The sequence below is a fragment of the Podarcis melisellensis genome (assembly GCF_964234715.1).
Source record: "Podarcis melisellensis genome assembly, chromosome: 5".
Taxonomy (NCBI): Eukaryota; Metazoa; Chordata; class Lepidosauria; order Squamata; family Lacertidae; genus Podarcis; species Podarcis melisellensis.
The window spans coordinates 97,338,638-97,362,832 of record NC_138537.1 but is presented as its reverse complement, the minus strand read 5'-3'; the positions used below and the strand labels follow the sequence as shown (position 1 = coordinate 97,362,832).

General features: G+C 41.9%; 1 protein-coding gene across 1 annotated transcript; it reads right to left on the bottom strand.

Annotated features, from left to right (window-relative positions):
- Window positions 1–1,302: 1,302 nt before the first annotated feature.
- SAMM50 (SAMM50 sorting and assembly machinery component) lies at window positions 1,303–18,661 on the bottom strand. The gene is made up of 15 exons (XM_081911798.1): window positions 18,495–18,661; window positions 16,082–16,192; window positions 15,238–15,339; window positions 14,384–14,471; window positions 12,631–12,737; window positions 11,555–11,685; window positions 9,505–9,592; window positions 8,639–8,767; window positions 7,472–7,543; window positions 7,140–7,226; window positions 5,922–5,992; window positions 5,477–5,544; window positions 4,347–4,493; window positions 3,634–3,775; window positions 1,303–1,486 (listed from the first exon to the last, which is right to left on the bottom strand). The coding sequence occupies exons 1-15, from the start codon at window positions 18,513–18,515 to the stop codon at window positions 1,441–1,443; spliced, it is 1,410 nt and encodes a 469-aa protein (XP_081767924.1). The 5' UTR covers window positions 18,516–18,661; the 3' UTR covers window positions 1,303–1,440.
- Window positions 18,662–24,195: the final 5,534 nt, after the last annotated feature.

Sequence of the window (24,195 nt, the reverse complement as noted above, 5' to 3'; positions counted from 1 at the left end):
GCATCATTACTGGACTAATACAAATATCTGGTTTGCATCTGTGAGCTAGATGGATCATTAGCCTGATCCAGTATGTTCTTACTATATAACTGGATGATATAATTAAAAGCTTAAGAGCGCATTTGCCATCGTATAAACATGAGACACAATGCACCGAGCTTTCCCTGCCTTTAGAGAGTCAAAGGTGCTCCTGTAACTGAAAGCAGTGGAAGGCTGGGCCTAGCTGTTGCTTCTCTTTGCAAGTCACCCACACCGTAGAAAGTGTAGGGCTTGTGTCAAGTGAAGATGGGTGAGACACCAAGCGTTTAGTTCCTCTTTAATGGAAGAGGGACTTATGGCTATACAGGACTGCTGAGCAGCAAAGTCAGGATCTAAAATAGCAGAGCAGGAAGAAGCTCTCTTAGTCATCTAAACAGTTTCCTTTCCCTCGAGAAATGTTTTGATACGCCCTGAAAAACCGTCTCTGCTCACACATCTGCAAAGCAAGCCCTTTCAATATGGATACCAAACCCTAAACATGTTTAACTTGTACCTAAAAACAGCCTCCAGCATTTTCTTCACATTTGTGAATAGCAGTAAAAAAAATAAATAGCCATGGGCAGAACTTTTCATGCTGCCTCAAACACTGTGCTTTTTGATAAGAGACAATTCATACATTCAACTGTGTGGCATCAAGTGATATGAAATGCATGTGTGAGCCAACCCTAACCCTCACTTTCTTTTTCTTTTTTTTAATTTTTGAGGGGTTTTTTAATACAAAAAGGAGCAAAAGAAAGGTACATGCTACCCAAACAAAAGCACACAGAAATGCACTATTATTTACACAAACATAAATCCTTCCTGCCCCCAATCGCTTTCCACCACCACACCCCTCGACCTCCCTCCACCACACCACAACTTCCTTATTTTTTCGATGTAATCATTGCACACTTTAGATTTTGGATTTTTCTCTCTTTATAACATTCCTAGATAATGTTGTTCTTTCCGCTTTACTCCTTTAATCTAAACATATCAACATATTCAGTGTTTCCATGGAGCTTTGTTTCCAGGTAGGATCACAGATGCAAACCCAAGTACAGTAATACGATATTATGCACAGCAGAAATGTGGCTCCTCCACTCATTCTTCTCAAAGGACGAGTTAACTGGCCTGCCCTGATAACACCTTCAGCTATACCAAATGCAAGTTTTATTTGTGTCTCCCTTGGCAAAAGTGAGACCTCAAACTGAGTTACAGGTTGCTGTTTTCCAAGTCCTGATTTAAAAAAAAATTAAGTTTTTGAAGAAATCACACCATAAAGCAACTTTTTAAAGCAAGTTTCTTTATTGAAGTAAACCCTTCATACATAATTATATTTCGGTAAAATCCTCTGGGACATCTTTGTGCCGCTCTTGAACTCAGGAGCTCGTTTTGGCCCAGTGATATGAAACGACTGTGACATTACAAGAATCTTATTCCAGCTCCAAACTGAACTCCATCACATATTCTGGAAAAACAAAAATAATTAGTATGATATGCAATGTACTGTAATAAGCATTTAAAATGCAATTTTAGCTTGTGATAATGCTTTACATTTTGCTGACCTTTAAGCAGAATATTTGTCTCACTTCTTGGCTTTATGTCACTAATTAAAGATTCTAGATTTCAGCTGTGATCCTATGTGCACTTACCTGGGAGTAAGCCCCACTTAAAACAGTGTAATTTGCTTCTGAACAAACATGCATATGAGCATGCTGACGTTTTCTTCTCCATTAAGCTTGACAATTAAATAGGAGCCTACTAAAATATGCTGATGAGACCAGACTGCATTTTCCCCCCACCTAAATTCACATTGGTGGTTCTGTTTCTGAAACTGTGCTTCAACTTGGAAGCTGAATCTAATGAAACTGTGCATCCTTTATAAAAATGCACTTTCTGAGAAGAAATTTGCAGTCTAGAAATTCTCCTGGATTCCCAGGTGGCAGCAATGGCCAAGAGAGCTTTTTATCAGTTACACCCTTGTGCAAATTAATTGAAACAAAGAATGTTTTCTATCTTACTCGTAATCCTGTACAGTGGTACCTCTGGTTACGTACTTAATACATTCCAGAGGTCCGTTCTTAACCTGAAACTGTTCTTAACCTGAAGACCACTTTACCTAATGGGGCCTCCCATTACTGCTGTGCCGGCACCGCACAATTTCTGTTCTCATCCTGAAGCAAAGTTCTTAACCCGAGGTACTATTTCTGGGTTAGCGGAGTCTGTAACCTGAAGCATATGTAACCTGAAGCATATGTAACCCGAGGTACCACTGTACTCAAAACAAACACGAAAAGTCAGTGGATCATTATGGTGTTGGAAGCCTGCAGCAAATAGAAGGAATGATGCGCTCACCACAATATGTTGAGCAGGCATAGGCAAGCTCGGCCTTCCAGATGTTTTGGGACTACAACTTCCATGGTCCTTAGCTAACAGGACCAGTGGTCAGGGATGGTGGGAATTGTAGTCCCAAAACATCTGGAGGGCCGAAGTTGCCTATGCCTGATATTGAGGTTCTACGAAAAAGTTATTCCAGAGCTGGAAAAGAGGTATCCTGACAGTACTGGGATATTGCAGCATGACCTAGCCCCCTGTCACGCATCAAAAGTGGTGAAGAAATTCATGACAAAGCAGGAAATACAGGTAGTTGATTAGTCAGGGAATTCCCCGGACGTAAATCCCATTTAGAATTTGTGGGCTATAGGCAAAAGTCGCCTCCGTGCTGTAGACTGTACGACTATGGAGAAGCTCATTCAGGCACTGATTTAAGTGTGGTACAGGGGTCGGAAAATCAACAGTGACTGTTCGAAACTAGTAGACTCCATGCTAAACCTTGTTCAAATGCTGCTTAAAAATAGCGGAGGTCATATCCATTACTAATATACGTATATGTGAGTTTTGTACATGTATATGTGAGCTTTGTACAATAAACTACATCGTTTGTTTCAATTAATTTGCACACAGGTGTACATCTCATATATTAACTGCACCCCTTCTCAGAGAACAAGGAACATGTCTTGGTTCTCTTGAAAATTAAATTACTCTAGTGTGTTCCATGAGACTGTCCCTAACATCATTAGCATACAACTAGGTTGACAGGTGGTGCAGAAAGAAGACCAAACCAACTGTTGCTCAGCTGTGCTGGATGTTAGTATGAGTATGAGTGTGACTCAAAGTGCTGTTTCTAATGCACCTATAAAGCCTTGCATTACTGTTTTCCCTATATCAGCCAGTGTCCCCTCTTTATGATAGGCAGATGAAGTCATGCTCTGAATCCTGCCTCTGCAGAAAGTTTAAGGAGAAAGGCTTTCCCTGTGACATTTTCTCCAGGGAAGCAATTAAGCAACAAATCTGTCTAGTTTTAGATGACTTGGCAGGGAGGGGGAGAAGAGAGAATCACTAGGGTTTGTTTTTTAGCTCTCTAGTATTTTTTTCATCTTATAGCTTTGCAAGTCACTGGGCCTTGAACAGAGGATATGTTATCAGCTCTTTTATGTTGGTACATGATTAGAGAGGAGCATATAGTGGATTTTACAGTTTTGAAGCTGTAAAATACCTTATTTATATTTTTTTAACATATTAGGTGGAAAGGCAATTTAGAATAACCGAACATACCTGTCCCCACTTTGTACTCCCATTGGGATACAATAATTGAGTTCTAATCGAGCAATGTTTCCAAGCCTGAGAACTATTCCAGCACCATAGGACCATCGGATGCACTCTGCTAGTTTACGAAGATGAGCCTTAGGACCTTCACCTGCGAATGGAAAGGAAGCCAATGAGAATGAGACAATAACCAAATGTTTTCATGGCCAGTAGCCCAAGTTCTGTTCCAGGTAAAAGGTAAAGGTAAAGGTACCCCTGCCCGTACGGGCCAGTCTTGACAGACTCTAGGGTTGTGCGCTCATCTCACTCTAGAGGCCGGGAGCCAGCGCTGTCCGCAGACACTTCCAGGTCACATGCCAGCGTGACGAAGCTGCTCTGGCGAAACCGGCACCAGAGCAGCACACGGAAGGCCGTTTACCTTCCTGCTATAAAGCGGTCCCTATTTATCTACTTGCACTTAGGGGTGCTTTCAAACTGCTAGGTGGGCAGGAGCTGGGACCGAACGACGGGAGCTCACCCCGCCGCGGGGATTCGAACCGCCGACCATGTGATCGGCAAGCCCTAGGCGCTGAGGTTTTACCCACAGCGCCACCCGCGTCCCTTCTGTTCCAGGTACAAGGCAGTAAACTATTTTAAAACACTCAATTTTAAAAAATGTAATTTTTGCAGAAACAGTTACAATGCCTTAAAAGGGGGGGGGCTCCAATGTATTTGCTTCTTACCATAATTAAGATTGCAGAGGTTGCCAGCGTTGAGAAAGAAGTGTGTTCTGAATAGATCTCCAAATCCTCCCCGGCCAGGCCGAAAAGGGAGAGGAGTGTACAAATGCAGACCTCCAGCCCAGTAAGCTTCACCTCCCAGGTAATCCCCTAGAAGAGTAACACAGCACAAAATATTCGCTCCATCAGCAATCCCAAGAACACTATTCAGTATAAGAAAGAGGTATCCTCCGTCACTTCAGGCTAAATCTACTTTTTTGCCATAACTGTCCATAAAAGCACTACACACTGTAAAACTTTATTGAAGGTCCCACCTGCTGGCAATGGATCACAGAACAACTTTCAGAACAATATTGTGGGACGGCTACAATGCCTTCCCTGTATCTGGGGGTCAAGCTGGAGGCGTAGGGGTTTCCAGGGCTTGGGTGACCTCTTTTCGGCTTCACCCAGGCCTGGGAAGCTTGCCTGCCTAATTACAACAACGTCTTTCTTTACTATGTTGTAGGACGTAGGCAGAAATACAGATACATAAAGAACGCAATTTTGTCAATGCATCTTTCTGTTTGTTCACTTAAAGAAGGTAGATTTCCAGGGGAGACTGAGTAGCTTTTTTCTGAAAGGGGGGTGGTAGGTCTGATAAGTTTGGGAACCTCTGCCATAGAATATTAAACAGCCCAAGGTCTGGTTGAAGAGGAATGTTTTTGCCTGGCACCTAAAGACATGAAATGAAGGTGCCAGGTGATCCCCCTTAGGGAGAGCATTCCACAAATGGGGAGCCACAGCAGAAAAGGCCCATTTTCATGTTGCTACCCTCCGGATCTCTCACAGAGGAGGCACATGAAGAAGGGCCTCAGGTAATGATTGCAGGGTTCAAGTGGAGAGAGGCAGCCCTTGAAGTATTGCGGTCCTGAGCTGCTTAAGGTTTCATAGGTCAAAACTAGCACTCTGAATTGGGCCTGGAAACTAACTGGCAGCCAGTGCAGTCGGGCCAGGATTGGTGTAATATGCTCAAACCGTCTAATCAGGTAGACCAACCACCTATCATCATCATCATCATCAAGTATTCTCAGCCCATTTTCTGGGTCCTAATAAAATTATTGACAATGATGCAGCCTACTAAAAATGTCTCAAACCTTCACTCTGTGGTCCAATGCTGTACATACTGAATCCACGCACACTTGTTGGTCCGCCAAGATAAAATCTATAAGGAAAAGAGAACCATTACTACATGTGAAGTGGCAGGCGACAAGGTGTGTTACAGCAGGCAGAAGGAACTGTACTTAACCACCTGCTCACCTCCAGATCCACCCTTTCAATATGATCAGGGCACATCCCTGTCTAAGCATACAGGGGTGCCACCTAGTCTGGCCATCCTTTGCTAAACTTATCTGAGATGCAGGAAATGCTGCCATTAAAGCAAACTGCCAAGTAGCTTCGTTTGGAAGCCATGCAAATGAGTACCATTAAAATCAATGCTTAAAACAAATTTCTTGATGCAAGAGATGCATCATTTCTATTTACATGCTATGCCACACAGACAATTGGCAAACTCAAAGGAAAGCAAGTGGAATTACTTACCTATCAGCAATACTTGATGGTTTGTCTCCAATAGGAACCAACATTCCACCCCAAAGAGAAGTTGATAAAACCTTTAAAGAGACAGGCAATCATAGATTGAGTAAAATATATGACAGGTGTACAGATAAATGTTGAAGATGTGGATCCTCGAATGCAGGTATGAGGCATGTTTGTGGTCTTGTTCATTATTAATGAACCCCTAGTAGTAACTAGATTAATCACACTAATAACCCATTATGTTGTAACTTTGGACCCTTTAGCAATTCTGTTGTGTTATTTAGATGACTAAATAAAACAAAGAACCTGTATGGAACTTAATAGTCGCTGCCTGCATGTTAGCAGCCCCAACATGGAAGAACAATTTACCACCTACAATTAAAAAATAGCTAGCTAAAAGTTTGGAAATAAACCCACAGAGTTAGTTCAACTGCAGGATGGAAAAGAAAAGGGGGGAATTTTAGGAGTAAAATGGCTCACATTTATTGAATTTGTAAAAAATAAAAATATGTACTTTCTGAGACAACATAAGTTCCTTCCAGAATAATAGTTTTTGTTATGTTGCCCCTTTTTCATCTTAGCATTTCCAGTGGAAACTAAGTTTTCAATACATTCACAACAAATTGAAAGGCTGTCTGGGGCGGTATAAATGACAGCGTGGCTCCACATAACGCAGCTCCAACCCCTGAGCTACTTTCATATTGTGGAGCCTTTTAAAAGAAAGGGTAGAGTTCCCTATATTGCACTTTTAAAAAATCAAAAGGGCACAAATAGATGGATTTCTCTAGATTGTACCTATATACTGCAAATTATGGTCAGGAGCCAAGAGTTGCCTAATGTTGAGCAAAGGGTTATGCCTCTCTCTCTCTCTCTCTCTCTCTCTCTCTCTCTCTCTCTCTCTCTCACACACACACACACACACACACACACACACTCAAACTGGCTTCTTAGAACAAGAAACCTCCCCACCACAACACTAACTGCTTCTGAAACTCCCGCAAGTTTCAAAACTTACATGACAATTATCACACCCGCATTTTCCCTGTTAGGAAAATGCACACATTTTCTATATTCTAATATGTAGGCTGAACTGATTCCAAATTGAACTGCTAAATGCTATACTTAATTTGTAACTTTAAAAAGATACATTATTTCATTTGGGGTTTTTTTAAAAGGTACTATGATATGAATCATTTACTCCCAATAGCACCAAGTACTTACTGAATCCCACAAGAGCTTCTTATTAAACTGAAGTTCAAAGTCCTCTTTCAGAAAACTCACATCACCACCGGTATAGCCAGCCAACTCCTAAAATACCAAACAGACTCTTTTGAAGACAGAAATATAAATACAAAAACACATTTCCACACGAATCACTTGTTGTTTTATTATTTTGGTGGTACTATATATGAAACAAAATACTGATTTGAAGGCTAGCTCAATCATGCAGGGAGCCAAAGTGTACAGGACTTTAACCAATAGTGCCATATTTTACATACATATTGCAAATATAAAACACCCACCCACAGCTATTTTCCAGAACCTGATAATACCTGGTTTATTTTCAGCAAAGCACCTCGTCTGGGCAAGATTGAAGAGTTACGAGAATCAATTACCATAGCGTGCTATAAACAAACACACATATGAAATGTTATAGGGTAGGAACAGTCAACTATGACATTCTTTTTTCCTGAATTGCATAGAATCTTATTGGAGACAGAGGAAAAAATTATTCATCACTACTCGTTTGGGCAAACATTCTACTAAACTCTTAACCTGATACTGCATAATCAAAATTATCTAGCAAAAAAAGGTTCATCCTTAGTTCTGAATTTTACTGAGTAGTTTTGTAGACCAAGCGTACACTGAGCATTTCAACATGAAGCTACTACATGATGTGGAAACTATGGCCAAGATCCAATTCCTTACACTGAGTGGCTGCATTCCTTGTGACAACTGACAGTTATCCAACTGTGCACAAGCAACTGAGTATGAATACACATGTGAAACTGCAAAGGAGATATTTGTTCTTCCATCTGCAGTTTGCTAGATCACAGTGATACTACCAGCCACTGCAACGTTAGCTCTGTCTCAGCAAGTGAAGAGAGAGAGGCGTACTTACTTACTGATATGTGGAAGAAAAGGAAACTCTTACAATATTCAATTCCCTCCCATGTGAAAAAATGGGGGGGGATACCTCCCTTAAAATGATGCTCCCCTGACTAATTAGCAATGGCATATTTTTAGTCAAGTAAACATTCTGATGGATCAAATGAACCTTACAGCTCTTATCGTGATTAAATATACAACTGCCACTTCAGCTATTTGCATGTGAAAAACCAACTGCTATTAAGAAAGTTGTGTCTATCTTCATGTTAGGAAATGTACCCTTACAATGAACTGAAAATATTAGGTACGTTGTGAAACCTTATAACAATAATATAAGTAGATAATTATAAATATAAAAGTATATATAAATGAATAAATGGATAAAGATGCTGTAATCTGAAATATATATATATATATCATTCAGCACAAAAATCAGCTTTCTTCATATCCGTATAGACTCAAATCTCTATTGCTCTTGGGCAAGAACGGACAACAGGTGTCATAAGGAACCGTTATTTCAGCACTATTGCATTTGGCTTAATTAATGTGGTACTATTCATCAGCATTTGGTCATACTTTAAAAATTCATATTCCAAATAGCAAAAACTTACAGACACAGACGACTTGAGTGAATGTCCACTTTCTTCTCGGACAGAAAATGATGCTGTTCTTGCAAGACAGCCAAGCTCCCTCCAGACACCCTCCCATTTTAGCGTGTGGTTGGTCTTCCATATGGGAAACTGTAAAAGAAACAATTTCTTTAATTATGAATGAGAAAACATTTACATATTTTCAGCATCTTTCACATATATCTTTATGAGCAGGAGCACTGGGTTTACTGGCCATGCAGCCAGTCTTAGAAGAGCCAACTCAGACTATAGGAGCTGCTGCTAAGGTACTTTGCTTTGACAATCTCCTCCCAGGTTCACCTGGCTTCTCTCTTGAGGGCAGGTGCTAGCCAGGTGAGCTGGCTTTTTGTGAGGAAGGTGCTGGGCTGCTAGCTCCTTTCAAGAGAGTTGCTAGGCTCTCAGCTGGACCGGAGCCGAGGCAAGCAGCAGGCATCAGGTAACTCAGTGAATTCTCACAGAAAGGAGATGCTGGGGTGTTGAAATCCATGCAAGGATTTGCCAGTTCCAGGAGGCAGCACTGGAGCAACAACGGAGCAGGAAAAGTTTCAGTTGCTGCATCTGCTTCAATTTTAAAACGCTGCCTCCATTGCCTTCTGCTCCCCCACCTCAATTTTAGCAATGCAGAAGATGGAGCAAGAAGATGAGAGAGAAAGGAAAGGTTAAGTCTATCATGCCCAGCACAAATATTTCCTCCTCCTGAGTTCTCTGCAATCTTCAAAAAACCTGAGAGAGAAAACTTGGTTTGAGTGAGGGGCAGCTGCCAGAGAGGCACTGTCACTGCAGATAACCAAATTTGTGGATTTCTCGTTCCCCAGCCAACCATAAACAAGTAGTGCTATTTTACCTACATTGAATTCTGTTGATATTCCTCTATCAGTTTCACGAAGAGAACTCCAAGGAAATTGTCCGGTTACTTTATACAGATTGAGAGAAAAGCTAGAAACATAACATTGAGATTTGGATTACTACAACAAAGAAAGGAGCTGAAGAACAAGTGTTTCATAAGATCACACCTATGGCACTGCTTAACTTTACCTATAGCAGATAAAAAGAACTCTTTACTTGGCAAGCGGGACAAAGCTGTAAAATCCTTAAAGGAAAGATGTTAAGATTGCACTCGTGGTTCAAGTTCCTGCACCTCCAAACTAACCTTCTGTGCTGTATGGTCAAAAATCCTATTTCACCATATGCCTCACAGACACTCTCTGTCTCTTACTAAATGAGCCAGGAAGGCAGAGATAGAATGGTGGTTCACCATTAGCAGGACAGGAGCCTAGCGCCAGCTATGCCTTCAAGCCAGAACTGGAGCCCTTAAGTTAGATCTAAATAGCTAAACCACAGAAGGATTGCTTACAATAGTACTGTACAAAATCCTTTAATAGCTTAAAAACCAATTAATAAGTTGGTTATAGAAAATGGAAGATAATTCTCATATGTCATCATTAATCAACTTAATTAACTTTCAGTGTTAACAGTGAAATGCAGATAGTTGTACAAGGAGCTGCGCAAGCTTAGCACTCCACAGCAGCAGTCTCTTAAAGTGCTGGCAGCCAAGACATCTACATTAACTTTCTGAACAGAACTATTTGATGAGAAAAGGCAATTTACCATTTTATCATGAGATTTGACTGTTTTTGGATTTGACAACAACTGTTGAAAGCTTAAGAACATAGAGGAGGGATGAAACAAACTGAGCTGCCTTTCATTATCTTTGTGCGAGTGGACAGACATACAGCTGTTAGCGCAGACTAGATTTACTTGCAAACATGTCAAAACAGAATGATACTGCATTTGACTTAGAATTAGCTGAAACAAGAGATAGAAGCTAAACAGCAAGATATCTTGCTCACTTTCCCCAAAGTTCACCAGTGTTGGAAATACATAGAAATATAACCTAATCAATGCAGAATTAGTTCCAATGTAATACTTTGCACACATGGTGTGAGGAATCACTGCCCTGTTGAATGCGTCACCCAAAATGTTTGCTCAAAAAAATCTCCTGGGCTAAAGTATTTTTAATAATGATAATAAAAAAGTTGTGAAACCGACTTTCTATCCATGGGAATAACTCCAAAAAGTCATACCCAATTTGGGCATTAACATGTTCTACTGAGGCCTGGTGCTCAGGAACACATCACCAGAGGGAAGTTTTCCCGGCTGCTGAAAGCCTGGCAAGGCAACAGTAGCAGATGGAAGGGAGAAGGAGGACTTTATACATGACTTCAACAGCAATAGCAGCTGGGAGGCCAGAGAACCAGCAACATCTGATGCCCATCTGCCTGGTAAGACCTACAGCAGTCAAGAAATGTCCCATTCAAGGAAAAGCATAGGAACGAATGAAAACTTAGGAGTAAATTCTACCATGTAAACTGCCTTAAGAACTCTTTTGTTGGAAGTAAGGAAGCATAGTTTCTAAAAGTGCAAGACATTGGGTTGTATCCAATGTGGAACTTCTGTTTCCTCTCCAGCCACAACACACATACCCCAACATTTGTTCCAGATCCCCCAAGTCTTCAGAGTTAGGGCACACAGGGGTGAGTGGGCGGAGCAGACAGGAGAATAAGCTCTGTTGCTCACACTAAGTCCACTGTATAAGCAGAGCTGAAGCGCTGGGTATGGCCCAATCTGTTAACACGTGCCTTAAAATATTTGCTAACGGTCATAGCAGTGAAAGCTGTTACCAACTACTCTCAGTGTGACCAACTGAAAATGAGAGTGAACGTATTGTGTATTGGGGTCACTACCTTAAGTAGCTCATCTTTCAAAAAATGGGGTGTATACTGGTGATTTTATTGTCCTTTGCTGCACACCACTTACAATACATTTTCAAGGGTCTAGGGTTTTTCTAAATAGATGTACCTAGCATTGAAACCTCAATACATTCTGAAGGTATCTTACTTTCTTTCGAAGTGGCCAGGCTGTGGTTTGAAGAAAGAGAGACCATATGAAGTTTCCTTTGTGCCATAGGAGAACTGAAATGTCACCTTCTCGGCACGTCCAAATATATTCGGGAGTTTGAGTCCAAGTACCTGCAAGAGCCAGAATAAACACTGAAGCATCTACAACTTTGCCAAGACACTTGCGCACTTAACTGTTTTCTGTAGTTTTTTGCTGCACAAAATGTTTCCAGCGGCAAAGGATACCTGCTCTGTGCCCCCCTTTAAATGTTTTTTATCACTATGGTACCCCACCAGGACTCTGGCATTGAGCAGATTGCAGGTGCCATCTTGGTCTATCTGTCTCCCTCAACATTTTAAACAGTGTGAATTTTAAAACCCAGTTAATATTAGACTTACTAACCCATATTTCTCCAAACCTTCATGGAAACTTTGCAGTTTTCAAGTAGTTAAAATATCCCTTTTTACCGTTATCTCAAGCTTCTCCATAAAAAACCCCAGATAAATATATTATACACCATAGGTAAAGTACCAGTGATCATATTGCTGTCAAATGTATGAAAGATGAGAAAATACATAAATCATTGCAAGTTTCTCAAATTGGAACCCTAAAGCATTTTTTGTAATTTTCACACAGAGCTGTCAATCATGTTCTAAATTTACAGAAACATCAGTTTTTGAAAACATGTAAATTTCCTGACTACAAGCTTCTGATTTCAACTGAAACCTCCCTTCATTGAATCTCATAACAAGATGACATTATATTATAATAAGCACTCAATTGAAAAAAATGTGTTTTCAGCTTGGATATTGCAATTATTTACAATCTCAGCATATTTCTACACAATAAAAGCTGTCAAGAGATCAGAGATTTCTAGGACAACTGTAGAATAAACGGGAAAAAATGAACACATACACATCTCATTTATTTTAATGGAACTCTCATTCCAAATAAATGTATTTATGACTGGAGAGGGAAATCTGTTTTACCAAAATTAATTTAAATCACTTATGATAAATTAGCATATATCATATCACCACAACTTAGATTGCAGGAGGTTGTTAAGCAGGTCATACCATGCTCCCTTCATTATTGCCAACCATAGTATTATAACTTCCAGTTAATCTTCTCAGTTCTGTTACTTCAAATGTTACATCTAAACCATTTGGAAGGGCATCATCTCCTAAATACACAGACAGATGTATTAGTAAAGAAAACAATTTTTAAAATCCAGTTTGACATTTCTAATTATTAAAATACAGTGTTTCTTAAATAGCTTCTTAAAATACTTTAAATAACATATGTAATACCTAAATTAAGTTCTCACAGTTTAATACACTCAGAAAAATGCCTTCACAGAAGCGAATACTGTACCCCAAATAGATTCATCCCATGCATTTGACTTTCTATAATACTAAACAATGTTTGGTTCAAACTATGAACACTTAACAGTGGAATTGAAGATTTAAGCACAAACCTCACAGATCAGGACAGGAGCAGAGATCTGTGTGCCTTACCATACTTCCCTCTAGCCTCTTACAACATTTCCTTTATTTTTATTATCATAATTAATTAATCACTCTCTACACAATCATCCCAAGGTGATGTATAATAATAAAAAACAGCAGCAAAAGTTTAAAAAACAACAACTAGCTGATACATTTAAAACAAAACTAAAGCAATACAGAACAGACACTCATGGCAAGGACCCATTCATCCAGCTGGGAAAGCCGGGGGGGGGCAGGAATCTTTGATTGTTTTCATAATGTACAAATAGTGGTGCCTGTCATATCTGAACATGAATGCTATTCCACAGAACAGAGACAGCTACACTAAAATCCCTGCTCCAAGTTACTGGAAAGAAGGCTTCTAAGATCTTGGAACTTGCAGAAGTTTCCCCACAGACCACAAGGCCCTCAAAACCTGATACTGCTGTATAGGGCCTTACATGTTAGTATCAAAACCCTGAACTCAGCCTGGCAGCAGACTTGGCAGCTAGTGCAAATCCTACAAGCAGGGTGTTCTATGCTGGCAGCCGTCTGCCCACAAACGCAACCTAGCCGCCACATTCTCCAGCAGCCTCCAGACCAACCCCAAGGGGAGCCCCACACAGAGTGCACTGGAGTAATCCAACTGTGAGGTTACCAATGCATGGACAACTGTGGTCAAGCTATCCCGATCCAGTCCTGGTACTTCTTTCTAGTATTGGGTCTTCTACCCTCACAATTTCAGCTGATTAATAAGGGAAAGTCTGTATCATCCTTCACTATCCATTTATCCTGGGAAGGTTTTGTACTACAAATCCCATTATTCCTGATTATGTGTCATAGTAGGTGGTGCTGATGGAAGTTGCAGTCCAAACCCTCTGGAGGGCACCAATCTGGGGAAGGCTGGTCTAGATGGCAGCAAACCAGCACCATGTTTTAATTGGGGGCAAGCTCAGTGCCAAGGCTAGCACTACACAAATAGTTATAGAACTCAATGAAAACAAATACAACATGTCACCCTAATGGATACTTTGCTGCCTGATATCTATATATTGAAAATAAACATTCCATTCATTTATGCTACACTAGAACTATTGAGAAGGACACATGTATAAAATAGTCTGACCTATCAAAGGAGGGATAGCCAATTTTAGTTATACTCAGAGTAGACCTACTGGAATCAACGGATTTAAGTAACTTAACTCTCATTTATTTCAATGGTTCTCCTGCAATAATTACTTATTTTAACCTCCTTCAAAGTATTTAAATATGACACATATTAAACTACTATAAAGCTATATTAAAACTAAAGGAAAAACAAATCACACTCACTGATAATTACCTTGACACGTATCAATTAGAACATCCACCTGTCTAAAAATTCCTAGACGGAGGAGCTTTTCACGAGCTTCATGGGACTTCCTCATAACCTTCAAAATATTTAAGGTTTAGCTTTGCACCTTAATGACTAAATGTTCAACAGTTATTTGCCAAATGCATACATTCATTATCTCACATACTGCTCTACATTTTCATTACACAAATGGGAATTCCAAGACACAGAGTGGACCTCATGTGAATCAGTTTAGCATCCAACCCCAACATGTATAACACTGATGTATAACTAAACTCAAAAAGTAGTAACAGGAATTCATGAGGCTTACGTCTGCAAGAGCAAGACTGCAGTCTAGCACCATATTTATACACTGGAATATCTGCTTATAAAGAATACCTATGCTTCTGTTAAAGCATGTTTTGCAATATTGTTTCGGCATGTCAGTTTGTATAGCTGCGTCAAGGCCTTATGTCAGCTGCTGCTAAGCTTTTCTGTCTAGTGTTGGTCTTTTGTGTACTGAGGTGTTGTTATATTTTGAATGTCATTTTTAACCTTTTTCTTAACCTAGATTGTAAATTGTCAAGAGAAGCCCTGTGCTAAGTGACTTAAACCAGGCATAGGCAAACTCAGCCCTCTAGATGTTTTGGGACTACAATTCCCATCATCCCTGACCACTGGCCCTGTTAGCTAGGGATCGTAGGAGTTGTAGTCCCTAAACATCTGGAGGGCCACGTTTGCCTATGCCTGACCTAAACAATAACATAATAGTAATATTAAACAAGGATCCTGACATTTTTAGACTTCATAGTATTTTCAAGCTTTTGAGGGTTTCAGAAAGTGAGTCTAATTTCACTACTTACATCAATGAGGTCTTTAGCCTTGAATACGTCACCAATTTCATACATGATAATGTCATCTTTAGTCCTTCCAAGTCCATCAAAGTGCACATGCTGAACCACAACCTAAAGATTAAGATGGTTCTCATCAAAATGTTAACCCTGGAAACATTCCAAGGACAACTAGAATTTCTGCTCAACTAAAACATAATGGTGCCATAACCAATGAATTATTGAATTACAATTCCAAGACAGCACAGAACATTGTCTCATCATGAATCAAAGTCAAGAACTTTAAGTGGCAAAAACAGCATCATTATTAAACAGGTTTTTACATTATTTTGTGGATGAAGCCCACATTTTACCAGCTTCCTCTCAAGAATATCATAGGGGACTTGTCAAAATCCTGCCAAAAGCCCTCCTGAAATCAAGATACACAATGTCCACAGCATTCCCCTTATTCACCAAGCTTGTAACGCCATCAAAAAAAGAAATGAGATTTGTCTGGAATGACTTATTTTTGAGAAACCCATGCTGAGTCTTAGTAATCACAGCATCATTTTCTAAATGCTTACAAACCAACTCTTCAATTTTTTGTTCTAGGACCTTTCCTGATATTGATGTCAAACTCACCAATTGGTAGTCTTCTCTCCCCCCCCCCTTTTGAAGATGGGGACATTTGCCCACCTCTAGTTTGCAGGTACATCACCTGTTCTCCAAGAATTTTCTTTACACAATTGTTTATTAATACCTGAAGAAAATTATTCATTGCTAAATGGTAAGAATTCTGCTCCTACTAAAATTATGACTGTGTTACAATGACTGTGAACTGTTAAATAGAAAGACAATGGGGTATCCCAATACTCACATCTTTATTTTCCAGTATTTCCTGTTTGGTTTCTGGCTCAACTTCAACCAGTTCAGCTTCTTCCCCTATAGCACCAAAATCAGGTCCGCTCATTGGAAGAGGCTCCAAACTCTGAAAAGGATAAAAATTCACCAAATATATCAATTGAGTTAAATTGGATTTAGTCTTTCAAGTCCTCAAGTATTTATAGTGACTCTTACCATTCCATCCACCTTACCATAAAAGGATGCAGTCTTGTGCAGTTGTGTTCCCAGTTCCCATGCAGTTTCATTATGAAAGAGTGGTAACGGAATGGTATCCAATTAAGTCATAAACAGAGTAGACTCACTGAAAGTGGCAGACTTACATTATTTGAATCCAGTTGTTTCAATAGTGGATATCACTCATAATGTATACTGCATAAGATAAGCCTTCAGTCAGCTCAGTTGGAGAGAATGTAGTGCTGATAATGCTAAGGTTGTGGGTTCGAGCCCATCCAGGCCAGCTGTATATTCCTGTATATTCCTAGATAACCCTTGGGGTACCTTTCAACTTTACATTGCTATGATTTTAATTTCCTTACACAGTATTACATTTTTCAGTTTGCCTTTTTATTTTACAATGCACTTGGTCAGTATAAGTGCTATTTAGAGAATGAGTATCTCACAGAACTCAGAAGGGTTATTTAATAAAGAAAGATGATTTAAAGATTTTAAGCAGGTATATATTTTTAGACATAACCTGCATTGGTCATTTATGTTTGAGGTGTGGCTCTCATTCCATTATAGACACCTATGGTGCTGGCTGTGTTGTCCCTCTTTGACCAGCTGACACAAGCTGCATAACACTTTAATTTCCAAAATCCTAAATTCATTTCAATATGAGACCACTGGAAACTGTCACCCTATACTTAAGGTACTTTTTAATGTGAGCTTTAAATGTATACTTTGAATAGCCCTGTAAAACTTCACCCACCTGTATTCTTTTCAGACAGCTGCTTTGAAATAAAGGTACACTATTAATGCTGCAACAGAGAAGCTTCAGATTTTGTAATCCAGTGTGTGGTGGGGAAGTAAATTAAATACAAATTGTCATTTTGTAGAGAATCATTTTGTAGAGAATCATTTTGATTCTCTAATATGCAGGGATGGGACTGACAATTTTTTGAAGGAATTTGAAGACACTATGAAACAATTTTGATATAAAAATGTTTAGAAAAGAGCTTTGGTTGAAAAGTTGGCAACAACATTGGCCAGGATGACTAAAAAGAGGGGTAGTTTAAGATCAGAATGGTTTCATTTTGTAATGTTTTTTTTTTTTTGCATGTTTCTATGCATAAAATACTGTTCAGTTGTAGCTGTTTTGTTATTGCCTACATTTTAAAATTTCACTTTCTGTTTAATTTGTATACTTATGCTACTGTAGGATTCTCACAGGTACTAGAAATCACAGAATTGTAGAGTAGGAAGGGACCCCGGGGTGCAATACAGGAATCAAAACTACAGCATCCCTGACAGATGGGTCATCCAACCTTTGCTTCAAAAAACCCCCAAGGAAAACAAGACCTTTTGAGGGAGTTGGAACAGCTCTTGCTGTCAGAAACATCTTCCTGATGTTTAAGATGCAAAGTGTGTGTGCCACCTTCAAGTCAGTGAGATGCACGTGGGTGTGTCATGAAGACTTTACATTCACAACAGGTGTGTAAATATTGTGCTGTCAAGGAAAGCACTGCAGTCCCACCAGAGACGCCATCACAGGCAGCACCACTTTGGAGAATTATCGATTAAGGCTCCTTAGGGGAAGCAGGAGCCTCCCAGGCTCCACGCAAGCCAGTCCAAGTCAGCTGGCCGAAACCCCTCCTCTCCCTCCTCGTTCCTTGTTCCAAAGGCTTGAGGCACCAGAGCATGTGCAAAGTCCACCACTACCCAAGGAAGGAAGGCAGCCTGGAGTGGAGGCACCAGATTCCACAGCGCACCCCAAGCAGCCTTCATGCAAGCAGGCAGGCAGGCAGGCGCACCCCCTTCACGGGCACCTTGCACATTCTCAAGGTCACACTCTGCACATGCTCAGACAAACGCTGCTCGGAATGTTCAGTATTGTTTTTAAGGAGAGCCCTAAAAAAAGGGGGGTGGGGGATTCTGCACATGCTCAGAAGAACGCTGCTCAGAAGAGACAGTATCCTTTTCAGGTGACGGCCGTAAAAAAACCCAATGACAATAATCCTAGGTGGAGGAATTCTTCACATGCTCAGAGGAACGCTGTCCCGAGTGGCCGGGCGTTGTTTCTGCGGAGGGGCGCGGCCCCGGTGCGCGCGTGCATGTGAGGGCGGGCGCGCGGGGCGGCGGGCGTCTCCGCTACCTTGGCGGCCCCGATCCCTCCTCCGCCCAAGGTCGCCGCCCTCGCCCGCCAAGCCCGCGAGCCGGGCGCTCCTTACCCGCGCGTGGACGGTGCCCATGGCCGCCTCTCAGCGACGCCGAGCGGCAGAGCGAGCGGGAGAGCCAGCGAGGGAGCGGCGGGCGAGGGAAGAAGCGCCGCGACGGTCCCTCAGGAGGAGAAGAAGCTGCAGCGCGGGGCGGCGGCCATGACAGGAAAGCGCGTCGGCGGCAGAAGGGCCCGCCCCGCCCGTCGCGAGCGAGTCTGATTGGCCAGGCCGGGGCGGAAGGGGGCGGGGACTGGAGGAGGAGCGCACGGAAAGGAAGGGCGCCGAGACCGTAGAGAAAAGAAACGCGGGGAGTGAAGAGAGATGAATAGGTGCCAGCTTCCGGGATATATGAGGGAACTAGCTAGCGGCAAGAGGAGGCAGCGGATCCCCGTGCAGAATCCTAGGCCAGTGTTTCCCAACCGGTGTTCCGCGGCACACTAGTGTGCCGCGAGACGTTGCCTGGTGTGCCGTGGGAGGGAGGCGGGCGAGTCGGATCTCCCCCCGAGAGCGCAAGGCTTGCGGGCGGCAGCTGGCAGCGCGGAGCACGGGGCGCCCTTCGGAGGACGCCCCGTGCTCCGCGCTCGTGTTGCAAGCCTTGCGCACCCGGGGGGCGCGTAGGGCGCCCTGAAACAGAGGGTTCCCCATGCTGCGGACTGTAGCCTGCCGCCCGACGCTGGGGCGCCCTGAAGCAGAGCACCCCTTGCGCCAGGCAGACACGGGCCAGCCCCACAAGCTTGGGGGACAGCGGGGAGGTGCAGCACCGCCATCCCACTGTTCCCCGACCTGGTTTGGGGGGGGGGGAAATAAAGGAAATTTTTTTTTCCTTTATTTCCCCCCCCCCCAAAAAAAAGTAGGTGCGTCCTATGGGACGAAAAATACGGTACTTATTATTTCATAATAAAGTAATTATAAAATACTTTCTTTGTGTTTATTTGATGCCTATTAAAGAGAGTTACTTTATATATAGTCAATATAGGCACAGAGTTAATTTTTTAAACATTTTCTAATGGTGGTGTGCCTCGAGATTTTTTTCATGAAACAAGTGTGCCTTTGCCCAAAAAAGGTTGGGAAACACTGTCCTAGGCGCCCAGGAGTTGTAAGAGTGGGCAGGGACCCCCAAGGGTCATCTATTTTTTTTTAATCATATTTTATTAGATTTTACAAAAGTTAACAACCAATAAAAAATTAACTAAAATCACAAAAACAACAAACAACACACATCACAAATACAAACAGAAAAAAGAAAAACATAAAAAAGAAAATTTAGCATAAAAAAAACTCTCTTTCAAGTTAATGCCCTTCCAGATCTTATTTTCCTTACTTCCACCCGCCTTCCTTTCTTGTATTCCACTTTAAAAATTAATTCAGCAAGATCATTTATTATTCAAATTCATCCTTTATCCTTCCCTTTATACTCTTATTTATCTTAATCACTAGAACCCCTTCATTTCATTTACAATGCCCTCCCGAGGGTCATCTAGACCAACCCCGCTGCCATGCAGGAATCCCAACACGCGTTAGATATGGGACCCGAGCGGACCCTGCTTCGCTTCTGCAGATGCGCGGGGAGCCGATATGCGCTTCGCCTCCGCTGCCCCCATCTCTCGGGTTCACGTCTGAACCCTACGTCTGTCCCCCGGGTTAGTTGGGCAGCTGACCGTGGAAATTGGGCGGATTGGCGTCGCCGGAAGAAGCGGCTCCAGCAAAAAGGTGGGAGGCGGCGCGAAAGCGCCTGCTGCGCTGTCTAGCTCCAATTTAAAAAGAAAGGTTTTTTAAATAGCGCTTTTATAATTGCCACGCTAAATGCCTTTACAGGATTGTGAGGGTCGTGCCCCATGAGACCACAGAGCCATCTTGCAGGTTAGCGGTGAGTGGCTGAGACATAGCTCTCAGCTTTTCCCTTTTCTTGCGAGGAATCCTATTCGGAATAAGGGAATTTCCCTTTTTTAAAAAAGGGAAAAGTTGACAGCTATGGGCTGAGAGTCGTTTGGATCCCAAGCCCCAAACCCTCAGCGCAAAAGACGGACATGCCACACGCAGGTTTGCAGCAGGCAAAGGGCAATCTACTTAAAATTTCACTTTGCGGTCCCAATCCGTCGCTCGCGTTTCGCATCCAACGGCACGATTCAAAAGCACGTGTCGATCTGTCTTCTGGTGCTGCCTGCGATGGTAGGGATTGCATCTCCTGCCGTGAGAATTGCACCCTCTGCACACGCCCTATGGGTCAGGGTCCCTCTCCTTCCTGCTGCCGCAGGAGTACAAGAAAAGATCTGGCTTACTCGCCCCCTTGCTCTGCATTGCTTGTTGCAATTCTCCGTTGCATCTTTACTGCTTGAAATAAAAAAGGAGGCCCATCCTTTCCCAAAAACACAAAATTAGAAAGAGCAAGCACTTTTTTACTGTGCTGCTACCCTCTGCTGCCTAAAGTAAAAACAGTGCGTTTCTACATTCCACAGACAGATTTCACTTCTAGCGAAGGCAAAAATGAAATTGGGGTTCTAAAAGTACCAGGAAGCTCCATGTTTCTCTGATAAAGTTGCTATTAACGTTTATTATCCATCGGTCACTCCATCCCCGGGCATCTCCATGGCAAGAGAATTGTATGCTGGACTTTGCAATTGGAACTCACAAGCAGAAATTCCTTATTTATTTATTTGTTTATTTATTCATACATATGCCGCTGTTTTCCCTGATATGGAGTCAATGCAGCTTGCAGATGAAATAATAACAGTTGAAAGATGGGAGAATCGCTTTAAAAAGCAATGAAACATGGATAGAATTAAAACATTTTATTTTTTAATCCAATGGAAAGATGCAGATAATTACAATTAAAAACAGCACAGCACTAGACCTTTGATTAAAAGTATGTAGTCAGTTCCCAAACAGCCTGTTGGAATAAATTGTCTCTGGGCGACTCCCAATAAAGTTCCAAAGTCTTTTCAAATATCCTCCTGTGATTGGGCCCTTGGCAGAAGGCAAAAGGCTCCCAAACTTACTCTAAGGCTGTATTCAGATACCAGCCACTGAGATGACTCACTGCCCCACCCAAAACTTTCAGGCAAAGCATTGTGGGAATTGTAGTTTTGTAGCAGGCCCTAAACACTCCAGACTCCTGGAATAGAGCCAAGATTTTCTTCATTCCCACCTACTCGTACATTGTTGTTGTTACTTTTATTTATTAAATGTGTTACGTCACTTTATCTTGCCCAAAGCAAAAATACACACATTTGAAAATGTGTAGCTTGAAAATGCACACATTTTAGGCCACTCTTTTAGATTCTATTTAGCCAAAGTTTGGTTCAATTTAAGCATGTGCTTTCTAAGTTTGGGTGCATTATATCCTTCATCTGAGAGAGTCCTCATAGGTTCCTGTTCACCTGTGTAAAACAGGTATGAGCCCATACCTTAATATGTAAAAACATTAATAGTTTTTAAAGGCAACTTATCTCCGTGTTAGGGACGCAGGTGGCACTGTGGGTTCAACCACAGAGCCTAGGACTTGCCGATCAGAAGGTCGGCGGTTCGAATCCCTGCGACGGGGTGAGCTCCCATTGCTCGGTCCCTGCTCCTGCCAACCTAGCAATTTGAAAGCACGTCAAAGTGCAAGTAGATAAATAGGTACCACTCCAGCGGGAAGGTAAATCGCGTTTCCATGCGCTGCTCTGGTTCATCAGAAGCGGCTTAGTCCTGCTGGCCACATGACCTGGAAGCTGTACGCCGGCTCCCTCGGCCAATAAAGCAAGATGAGCGCCGCAACCCCAGAGTCGGCCACGACTGGACCTAATGGTCAGGGGTCCCTTTCCCTTTATCTCCATGTTATGAAACACCTCATTTATTCTCTACTAAATAAAATGTATGAATGATTAAGTGCATGCAGCTCATGGGGATTTATTTCCACATCAGCATGTATAGCAGCCGGCCATGCATGCAGTTGGGGGTGGGCAGTATTTAGAATCCAAACACGAATTTTTCAAAACAAAAGCATATCAAGCTGAATAGTAAATTGCAGTGTATAAAAAGCTCTATTCAGAATATACTTGTAGAAGAAAAAGCAAAATCCTGCCCACAGGTTTACTCCCTAAATAAATACAGGAGGGAAGAGGGAAAGGAAAAGACGGTGGAGAGACAGACACGTTGGGTCACTGGAGGTTTGGCGTGTGCTCTCATCAGTATATTTATGCTCTACCTCCTTGACACCTGTAAGTCGGGCAGAGGATCAGTGCCTCACCTTGGTAGAAGAGTGGATGAGAAGCAATAAACTGAAGCTCCATGCAGGAAAGACTGACTGAGGCAGTTTTGGGGCAATTTCCTAGATTGCATGGGTGTCCAACCTGTTCTGGAAGGGATCACACTACCACTAAAGGAGCAGGTATATAGCATGGAGATAGAGACACGTGCAGAGGTTTTTAAGCAGAGGTTGGCCGGCCATTTGTCCTGTATGAGCTGGTTGAGATTCCTGCATTGGGGGGGGGGGTGGACTAGATGACCCTTGGGATCCTTCCCAACCATGCCATTCTTTAATTCCTGGATCCACTGCTGTTGCTAGAGGAATAAGTGTACATGGTTGCACAGAAACCTTCTGCCAGTTTGAGTTTGTGGCCTAGCTTTGACCGTATTTGCACAGGTATAATCTAGATTTAGTGGCCTATATTCTTATCGTTTGTAGATTAGATTACCGCAATGTTATACATGGGGCCTTCCTTTGAAGACTGTTTGGAAACTACAGCTAGTGTAGAAATCAGCCATTTGATTACAGAGACCAGAAGATCTGAGCTTATTACACTGATTCTGGCCTGCTTGCACTGGCTACCAATTAGTTTCTAGGCTCAATTTAAAAGAGTGGTTTTGACTTACAAAACCTCACGTAGTTCAGGAATCCCAAGCCTCTGCTAAAATGAACCAGTCCAACCCCTGCAATATTAATCAGTGTTGCTTCTCTATGTGCCTCATCTGAGAAAAATGCAGAAGAAATAAACGAGAAGAGGCTTTTTCAGGAGTGACTCTGTGCAGCTGAATGTATGCCCCCATGGACATGCCTGGTGCTATAATTCTAAGTTTCTACCTGCAAGGCCTTTTTGTTTACCTAGGCTTTTGGTGACTGCGCTAGCCTCTACTGCTGTGTTAGTCTTTTTGGAGGATAGGAGGTTGTCCTTATGATATTGTTCAATTATTATTTTAGATACAGTGGTACCTCCGGTTACATACACTTCAGGTTACATACACTTGAGGTTACAGTCTCCACTAACCTAGAAATAGTGTTTCAGGTTAAGAACTTTGCTTCAGGATGAGAACAGAAATCGTGCTCCGGTGGCGCGGCGTCAGCGGGAGGCCCCATTAGCTGAAGTGGTGCTTCAGGTTAAGAACAGTTTCAGGTTAAGAATAGATCTCCGGAATGAATTACGTACTTAACCCAAGGTACCACTGTACTGTGTATTGTACATCATTCTTAATTTGACTTTTGTTTCTATTTTAAGTTGCTTTGGGACATTTCTCTTTCATTACAAAGTGATCAACAAATAATAGTATTATTATCAATTGTTCTTCATATTGAATAGAATACTGTATAACATAAATAGCAAGTACTGTAGTTTAATGTTGCCAGCCAAACAGACCGGAAAAAAAACTTTTTGAAAACCATAGCCTCACTGAATTTACATTGTTACTATAAAAACATTTAGCTTTTAGAGAAGTTGAGAAAAGAACTCTGGACCCA

Excerpts from the sequence above, each read along its gene's own strand:
- SAMM50 (XM_081911798.1), bottom strand. The coding sequence starts at position 18,515 with ATGGGCACCGTCCACGCGCGG. Across the intron at positions 5,993-7,139 it reads AGAAGCTCTTGTGGGATTCA|GTTTTATCAACTTCTCTTTG; the intron begins GTAAGTACTTGG and ends GTCTCTTTAAAG. Across the intron at positions 4,494-5,476 it reads CATTGGACCACAGAGTGAAG|GGGATTACCTGGGAGGTGAA; the intron begins GTTTGAGACATT and ends TTACTCTTCTAG.